The sequence below is a fragment of the Lactuca saligna genome, chromosome 6, assembly GCF_052625555.1.
Source record: "Lactuca saligna cultivar CGN05327 chromosome 6, ASM5262555v1, whole genome shotgun sequence".
Lineage (NCBI taxonomy): Eukaryota > Viridiplantae > Streptophyta > Magnoliopsida > Asterales > Asteraceae > Lactuca > Lactuca saligna.
Window position 1 is genome coordinate 2,308,582 of NC_136422.1, and position 10,017 is coordinate 2,318,598.

At 36.6% G+C, this 10,017-nt stretch overlaps 1 protein-coding gene across 1 annotated transcript; it reads left to right on the forward strand.

The window, feature by feature from the left end:
* The first annotated feature begins 346 nt into the window (after window positions 1–346).
* LOC145001156 (protein MOS2-like) lies at window positions 347–2,126 on the forward strand. Its single transcript, XM_078960508.1, has one exon. It carries the CDS (start codon window positions 668–670, stop codon window positions 1,892–1,894), a length of 1,227 nt encoding a protein of 408 aa, XP_078816634.1. The 5' UTR covers window positions 347–667; the 3' UTR covers window positions 1,895–2,126.
* Window positions 2,127–10,017: the final 7,891 nt, after the last annotated feature.

Here is a 10,017-nt window from a genome sequence, read left to right on the forward strand (position 1 = left end):
TTGAAGGAGATTAGGTGTAACCGCTTCAAACGATGGAGGATTGAAAGAAACTACTCTAAATTAGGTTCAATCCTGATGAAAAATTAGTATTTGAAGATCGTTGGAAATGTGAAAAGACTTTTATACCCCCAACGTGCAAGGCACGTGGGGTGTCTAACGGAAACAATTGACGGAATGTGAGAATAGGGACTAGGCGGGTTACATAATTAAAAGTTGAGGATAGTCCGAGTTAGAAAAATAAGTTAGAGACCAAGCTTGTAATTTACACTAAACCACAGGGACCATTCGCGTAATTTACTCTTATTATTATCTTTTTTAAACTTGCAGTTACATTTTTGCCCTTATAATCTTAGTTGTCTTCACAATCTGGGCAATTACTCATGCCATGGATCATCGAACCCTAATTTATCACCGAGACTGCTGATTTCTATCGACGGCAAACACCCTGGCTTCTCGATCGAATCTCTTTTTGGCGGCTATTAACTGAAGTTATTTTTATTTTGTGTATCTCGACACGAGTTTGGTAAACCCAAAACAAGGTGACACCCCCATTCTTTTACGAACCCTAATAATAATCCGAAGAGGAATTGCTTGAAAAACCTTGGTCGTGATTGCTACACAGATCGCCAATTCTCACACCACCTTTAAATCTTTCCTTCAGGATACCATGAAACTCTCTTTTTCCCTTTCATCTTCAAAACCCCCAAAACCTACTCTAAAATCATTGCAGGATCAGCCATCATCGTCTCTGAAAAAAGAATTCGTCACAGAGTTCGACCCATCCAAATCCCTAGCGGATCGCAATTCCAAAAACCCTGTTGTGATTGCTCCGATTTCTAACGAATGGAGACCTCAGAAAAAGATGCGGAACATCGATCTACCGGTCAAATCCGACGACCCCAACCTTGAATTCGAAGTCATGAATCATACTGTCGAGCAAACCGATCCGAACATTACATATGGTCTCAATCTCCGTGGCAAGAAAGATTCTGCGCCTGATTCAGAATCAAAAGTCCAGAGATCCCAATCGACTTCCTCGATCGATAATTTGATGTTGAACAAGTTGAGAAACGATCTGGAGAGGTTACCGGAGGATAGAGGGATGGAAGAGTTCGAAGATATGTCTGTGGAGGACTTCGCATCTGCTTTGCTAAAAGGGTATGGGTGGGTTGAAGGGAGAGGAATTGGGAAGAATGCCAAAGAAGATGTCAAGGTAGTTGAGTACACAAAAAGAACTGGGAAAGAAGGGTTAGGGTTCGTGAATGATATGCCCATGCCACCGACCACTGATAGCAACAACAGATCTGCAAAAACCAAAACAGAAGGTGTTAGCAATGGGGAAAGAAAAGAGAGTGGTGGCGATAGGAGGAGTAGGGAGGAGGTGAAAGGGCGGAGTGGTGGTGGTGATAGGAGGAGCAAAGATTCAACAGTTCACCGGAGTCACATTCAAAGAGATGAATCAAGTTATGACAAGCGTAAGGGTAGTAAAAGGAGACATGAAATTAGTCCTGCTCCTACCACTTCAAAATCTTGGTTGAATAGTCATATTAGAGTAAGAATTATTAGCAAACAGTTAAAAGGAGGGAGGTTGTATTTACAAAAGGGTGAGATTGTGGATGTTGTGGGCCCCACTACTTGTGATATATCCATGGATAATAGTCGGGAGCTTGTACAAGGTGTAGAACAAGAGTTTCTTGAGACTGCACTCCCTAGACGTGGCGGACCTGTTCTTGTTTTGTATGGTAGACATAAGGGTGTTTATGGGAGTTTGCAGGAGAAAGATAATGATAATGAAACTGCAGTTGTTCGTGATGCAGATACACATGCTTTGATCAATGTTCGATTAGAGCAAATTGCTGAGTATCTTGGAGATCCTGATGATATTGGGTACTGATTTGATTTGTTGTTCATGATTCAGGTAAGATTTTCTGAAAACCATATGAGAGTGTACAACTTTGTGATTTATACTTGTTTGAATTCAAAATGGGTTAAATGTCTTACATCTTTATTACATTTTGATGTTCTCGGGAATTTGTTTAAAGTTTCATATTTAAATGGGTACATGTAATGTAGTTTTTATTCATAATCACAATATTGTCGACATGTTGCTTAATTTTCTGTTTAAAGAGTTTTTATAGTCTTTGCATCTTTATTCTGTAAGGTGCAGACAAAGTGTTTGATTAAATGTCTCAGTGAATATCTATATTTTTTGGTTCAGTTTTTTTCATCACCTTTAATGATTTTAGCTTATCCATTTACTGTGTTGAGAGTTGGCCTCTTATTACTTTAATTGAATTTCAATATGATCAAGGTATCGAGTAATTAGCAATTTGTAAACACCTAATGGCTGGTCAATGGTCAAACCTATGATGTATGGTTAAGAATGCAATTTATAGAAAAACTAATGGAAGTTAGTAGAGATCTATTTTCTTTAGATCTGAAGATGGATGGGTTCATTTTTGTAGATTATTTTCTTACCGATTTTTCTATGATACCAAAAATATGGTTTTAGATTTTTAAATTTTTTGAAAGTCAAATCAAATTTACTCATAAATTACTTCTTAATTCCACGTGAACCTTTTGAACCCTTAAATAAGGTTTGCAAAATGGAGATTCTATGTAGAATTGTTTTTGGGATTTCAAAACCGTGATCGTAAAATCGAATCGGAATCTAAAAGATTCTACAAAAACAATCTAATTATAAGTTTAAGACAAAACTTAAAAAATGGTCCTTGCGGTTTTTGAAAATATCAAGTTTAGTCATTAAGTTCAAAAAACCTCACTGATAGTCCCTGTGATTTCAAAACTTTTAACAAATGGTCATTTTCGCTAACACTGTTAACATTTGACCGTTAAGTTTCAATCATTTCACTACAACAGGGACCATTTATGAAGTTTGCCATATTAAAAAAAAAGGAAAAAAAAAAATATAATAATTTAATATTAAAGGTCTCTCTCTCTCTCTCTCTCTCTCTCTCTCTCTCTCTCTCTCTCTCTCTCTCTCTCTCTCGTATACCCCCACTTCTTTCTCCTTTTTCTTTTTACCCAAGATGAACACTTCATCTTCCCCCCTTAGATCCCATCTTCAACAATGACAACATCTTCCACCAACAATCAACTGGTGGTTTCAGTCAATTGTGGCCATAATCAACTGGTGGTTTCTTAATCATAGAAAGGGAGATTAAGGCGGGTGTTTTGTGGATTCTACAAGATCTGCAGTCTCCCCAACTCTATATATGGGCATCTAAATAATTGGGAACAAATCACCGACGACCAACAAGAAATGCAGGTCTTCGAGACCAGATGAGTCCGACGAGCTTTTTTGTCTTGGATTTGAGTTCAGTGCAACAAAAATGCAGGTCTTCTTGACCTATTTCGAACAGCTCAAGAAGCTTTCTCCTCTGTTATCCAAGGTTTGTGGGTAAAGGTGGAGACGAAGTGAGTCGATTTTTTAATCTCTTTAAGATCGTCACAGTTGTCGGATATCCGACGACCATTCTCCTTCTCCGCCACCACTGCTGGACCTTCGTTGCTTCTCGTTATTCTCTGATGTTGGAGACGAAGAAGGCGGTGGGAGGGTTCAGGTTTTTCTTCCCCTTTACTGCCCTAGTTCACCCCACCTCTCCATATTCCCTAATGTCGGAGACGAAGATCGGAGATATATGTTCTATAATATTTACTCCCCTGTTCATCACACATACGATCAGACTCTAAAGGGAGGGGACTAATCATGGATTGAACGATTTCTTGGGACTACCAGCTACACACGCACATATGAAGTGTTCATCTTGGGTAAAAAGAAAAAGGAGAAGGAAGTGGGGGTATACGGTGGAGAGAGAGAGAGAGAGAGAGAGAGAGAGAGAGAGAGAGAGAGAGAGAGAGAGAGAGAGAGAGAGAGAGAGGGTGGGGCCCTTTAATTAAATAATTATATTTTTTTTTTCCTTTTTTTAAAATAGAGAAAACCTCATAAATGGTCCCTGTGTATTGAAATGACAAAAGTATCCCTCACTTAATGGTAGAAAGCTGACGTAGTTAGGCGGAAGGACCATTTGTTAAAAGTTTTGAAACCACAGGGATCATCTGTGAGGTTTTTTGAACTTAGGGACTAAACTTGATATTTTCGGAAACCACAGGGACCATTTTTGAAGTTTTGTCTAAGTTTAAAACATGCAATGCAAGGTGTAGAATGTTTAAAACATTTGTGATGGCTAATATATATCATTTCCAATCTAATCTAACATAACAATCGAAACATCCATATCATTTCTCTCTTCAAAATCATCTACTGCAAATTCTGATTACAATGATTTCAAAAGGCTTATACAAATTCTAGAAGATAGTCTCAGAACTTGATACAAATTCTGATTATAATTTGATTTCAAAGGCTGATAATATGATATAAATTCTTATTATAATTTGATTTTAAAGGCTAATATTTTGATATGCATATATGATCATAAATCTTCTTAGGTGCTGTTTGTTTTTCTGAGGCAATATGTTTGTAGTTTGCGGATCACATCTGTAAACCTCTTCAATAGAAGAGGTGGACCAAACGTCTGCAGTCTGAAAAAAAACTGTTTGTTTTTTTAACATTTGCGGGCTACTAAAATAAAATGAAATCTAAATAAATTGACTTTTTTAAACTTCAAAGTGATTTTTTAATATTTTTATGACTTTGTTATAAATAATTAACAAATATAGATCAACTTTTTATGTATTATTGTATAAAAAATAAAAATAAAAATGATATGAATTAACGTATATATTTGATAAAAAAACCAATAATTTTGGTTGCAAAGTTATAACTAAACATTATAATTAGGGATTAAAGAATTTGATACATAAATGGATGGAAATAAACTTCGATTTTTCCAATTAAATCCATTAAAAACGTGCCATAAATATTTTCTCGAAAAATTGACGATACTGTATTAAATAATGTTTTATAAAATTTGGCAAAAAAAAAAAAAAAAAAAGAATATATATTATGATTTTTTTTTTCATATTTATATAAACTACTTCAACGACTATTATTATAATAAATATTTATTTATAAATTTGTCAAAAATATCATGCTTGTATCGTCGAACATTTTTTTTAAGTTTTGTAATTTTTTTCAAAATGTTTATCATTAATAAAGTTGGAAAAAATATAAATTAAAAACAAAACTTAAAATATATATATATATATATATATATATATATATATATATATATATATATATATATATATATATATATATATATATATATATATATATATATATATATAAGCTAGAAGATGTCTGAAGATATTAGAAGACTCTGGTCCACATCTGCATTAAAAAGAGGGCGCACAAACATTTTTAGGTCTGCAGTCTTCAAAAAAACAAACAGTCTGCGAAGACTAATGTCTGCGCGGCGCAGACAGAAGAGGCCACACAAATATGCAAACAAAAAAACAAACACCACCTTAGTTTCCAACTGATTTCAAAGGCTGATATACATATTTGATTATAGTATTTCAACTTTTTCAAGTCTTAAACTAATATACATATCTGATTTCAAAAAGTAACATACATTATCCGATTACAATCTAATTTGCATCATCTATATTCCACACAAGTAGACAACAACATATTCAGACTAAAATAAAACACTAACCGAAATAGTAGTAATTAGAAGGGGGTGAGAACTGAGAAGGAGATACCTAGTTCAAATCAAGTCATCAATCGCAATCTTGAAGCTCACAATTCGTCAAGTTTGATGAAGGCTTTAGGGTTTCCAGCGTATTCGTGTTTTCAGACTTTAGAAGAGGAGAGAAAAAATAGGGCTAGGGTTCGCGTTCACCATCATGAGGATCGAGGAGCTGTATTTTTTCCCTCGTTATGCTTCTAATTTAATTGTTTTCACCTGTTAGTCTTTTAAGTTAGGGTCAAATAGCCAAATAAAGTCAAAGTTAACTCTGATAGAATCGAATCGTTTAAGATCTGATTTTACGATTCCACTCCCATTCTACCTAAAAACGAGTTTACTAAGATTGAAAACAAAATGCATATGTAGGACCATAGAATCGTACGATTCTACAATTAAAATCACATATTTGATAACCTTGTCCTCAAACTTAAGGAGGAAAGACAAGATCTGATATCGTTGGCTTAGAAGCCATTTGATTTTAGATTTTTAATAGATTATTTAACTCATGGGTTGGAGGGATTTTAATTAATTTCTGGAGTAAATATCATAAGTGGTACTTGTGGTTTGGGACAATTTGCTTATCGAGGACAATTTGTTTATTTTGTTTCTAAATTTCGGGTATACTATTATATGTTTTTTAACCATTTCTTTATTATTTGTAGTTCAAAACTACAAGAATGGTCCTTGTAGTTTACATTTTTTTTCCAGAAACCAAGTCCAAATCTTTGAAAATTTGTGAAAACAATATTTTTTAACAAGTTTCTTTATAGAATTGGTCATTGTCAAAATTGAGAAGTCTATTTTATATATATTTTTTAAAATTATATTTCATTTTTTTTTCATTTATTCTAATTTATTAATTAGACAAAATAGAAAAAAGCCACAAAACAACCTCACCCTAGACATAAACATCCACAAATTCTTGACCTCGTCTCCCACAACCTTCGTGTAACGACGTAAAATTTTCAATCAATTTTTTATTTTTTAAAACACGGTAAATTATATATCATATTTCTCAAAACTTTAAGTCTCAATATCAAACATATTTCAAATTAGTTTTTCACAAATCCAGGATCCACAATAAACATAACTCCAGCTTAGGTGTGTGTGTACAATCAAGCCGGTGCCTTCCCGCGATCATCGGAAGTACCTGAAACACATAACACATAACACGGTAAGCACAAAGCTTAGTGAGTTTCCCAAAATACCACACACATATAATTAGCCACTCGAGGCTATAGCTCTGTAAGACCCTCCGGTCAATGTGTCTCAGTGGGACCCACCAGTCCCACAGCTCATTGGACCCTCCGGTCCGGTCTGGTTAGGACTCTCCAGTCCTATGGCTTGTCGGACCCTCTGGTCTGGTCTGGTTGAGAACCCTCCGGTCTCATAGTTCGTTGGAACCTCCGGTCCGGTCTAAGTAACACATAATATAGCATACACTACATATCACACAAAAATGCATAACTCAAGCAAGCATATAAGACCCTCTGGTCACACATAGTTACAACTCTAGGAAAAATATAGTGAGAAGACTCACCTCGTAAGAACTCAGATAATCTCGAACTCGAATCACCGGTCTAGCCTCCGCCTAACACATACAATAATTATCCCTAATTAATAACGACACTCACAAGGCTAGACTAACCCTTCCATGTACTCACAGAGGGGTAAAAGACCATTTTACCCCTCCACAGGCTTAATAGACCATATGTTGGCCAAACCCTAAAAGTCAACAGCAGGGAGTACGCTGCGCGTACCAACTCTCTACACTGGGCGTACTCAGCTACCATGCAGGCATCGGGGATGCTCGACCCCTACGCTGCGCGTACGGGGATTACGCCCAACGTATGTCCCAGTTTCACTCTCCTCATATTTTTGGTCTTAATCAGTTAAGACATTGGCTTATATCTTAGATCTGGACTCCCTAATGTCTCTTAATCCATAAAGTCAGTGACTTTAAACCTTTGCATGGTTGATTAGGTCACAAACATTCAAAACACTCATCCCCTTTCCTTATGAAGATTATAACTCATGCATGGCTCACTCCTAATGTCCAATATTGAATTTTTATGACTTTACTCCACAAAATACACTGAAAAGGGGTAGATCAAGGTCTCTGGAGCTCATTATCTCATAAAGTCTCCATCTTTTGGGACCAAAACCCTAATATGCTCCATATGAGTGAACCAAATCATAGAATGAGAAAGCTTGAAGCTTTATACCTTTTTGTGAAGCTTTCCACACAGCTAAGCTTAGATCCAAACTCCTAGGGCTCTAACTCCTTCTTCTCCAAGCTCATTCTCTACTTCAAGAACACAAAATTACACTCACAAGCTCCCAAATGCACTCTCCAACTATAAGGAAGAAGATTTAGGGTTAGGAGGGTTTGGTGTCTGGGAATGGTGGCCAGGAATGAGGCCATCATGTCCTTTAAATAGGGAGCTCACTAACAATTAGGGTTTCATTCTGAACCTAGTAGGTCCAACGTACCTACTGGTACGCCCAATGTACTAGGTGGACTCCGTATCACATGTACGCATTCAAGTACGCTGAGCGTACACTCTAGTACTCCCCACACACTCGTTTACCACCTTTTCTCAAATAAGGGCCAAAATGGACAAGAGCTCAAAAGATCAAGGTTTTTCAAGATATACCTGTACTTGGGATGTTACACTCCGGTCACTAACACCCCATGCTAAACCTCCATATGACAACGAATACCACCAATGCTTTCCCTTACACCGATGGCCATCTCAATTTTCTTCTTCCTCGTTGGTGGCTACCACAACTCCATCTGATACATTGATTTATCCAACCTCGCTTCCATTGGTGACCACCACCATCTTCCATGTCCTTCTCATTAGTCTTCCTATCTGATCCATGTCCAAAATCGACATTATATTAGATCTCCATCTTGTTATTTGTGATGTAGATTCATATCTCTGGATGATATGCCTATTAATTTGGTTTGTATTTATATGTGAATTTAGGTTGTAAAGTTAAAGGTTCAATTAAGTTCTTGATTATTGGTCTTATTACTGTTTCATTTAATTAGATTGTAAATTTGACTGATATATGTATGTGATGAATTTGTGATTGGTATTAGTTTTGTCGGGGTGATGTAACGCCCCAGTTTCAGGTACTTTTCAATATCTTTATTAAGTCTTAAAAATTTGCATTTTGGTCCCGATTACGCCGTGCGTACTCCCTTAAGTTGGGCGTGGGGGTTAGTGGCGTACGTTGGGCGTACCCATACATATGGCGGGCGTACACGAGCAGACCATAAACTCTAATTTTTAGGGTTTGGCCTCTATTTAATTGTCATTATGGACATTGAGGCCGCCCCCTCATCAACCTCCTTCCCTTTAAAGACTCCCCACGAGACCCTAACTTTCCCTTGTGTGTTCTTGAGCTTTAGTTGTGGAATTTTGGTGTCTTTGTGCATTTTGAAAAAGTAGGAGCTTGATGATCAAACATTGATTAGAGTGGAGCCTGAAGATCCAAATCCTCATCATCTTGGAAAGTCTCAGAAGGTATAAAGTTTCAACCTTGTTGATTTATCTCTTAGATCTAGTTAGCTTAGAGTTCTTGGCATGTGTTGGTCCCTTGAGTTGTTTCATGTGAGTATAAGCTACTCCAAAAGCTTAGGATGGTAGATCTTAGTGTTTATGAGGTCCCTTGTGCATAAAAATGGTATCTTTATGGGTTTAACTCAACCATGCAAGGTTTGATGTTCATTTCATGGGGTTAGAATCTTAAAATTGGGTATTGGGGCTTATTTAGCTATGCATAAGCTTTAAGCTTCTGACTTTATGGATTAAAACCTTTTTTTGGAGTAGATCTAAAGTTTGGATGATAGGGTCTTAAGGGATTAAGCCATCTATATAAGGAATGGTTCACAAACCAGTACGTTGGGCGTACTTCTAAGTATGTTGCATGTATCGGGTTTAAACCCCGTGTCCTGGTTGGCGTGATTACACATGATGTACGAGTCAAGTATGCTCAACGTACTCTTAACTGTGGGTTTAGAAGCTTTTGGGCCATTTTGGGCTTCGAGTGCTTTTGGGTTTGGGCCACAGTTATTTGGACCGATTAAGGGAAAAGGGTAAAATGATATTTTACCCTAGGAGCCGGGTTTAATGAGTTAGATTCCCGATTGTGGTTTATGACCTAATTATTAATTAGGGTATTATTTGATTGTTTAGTGCGGGGAATCTCTGGTTCAGCAACCCGAGCATCTATTTCTTTATCAATGGATCAAGGTTAGTTTGCTTAATATACTGTAGGACACCAGGGTTGTATGCGTTTGTTGTCTTTGTGACTCTTGCTATATGCATGT

What these genes read in the sequence shown, in the direction of transcription:
- LOC145001156 (XM_078960508.1), top strand. Translation starts at nt 668, where the DNA reads ATGAAACTCTCTTTTTCCCTTTCATCTTCAAAACCCCCAAAACCTACT.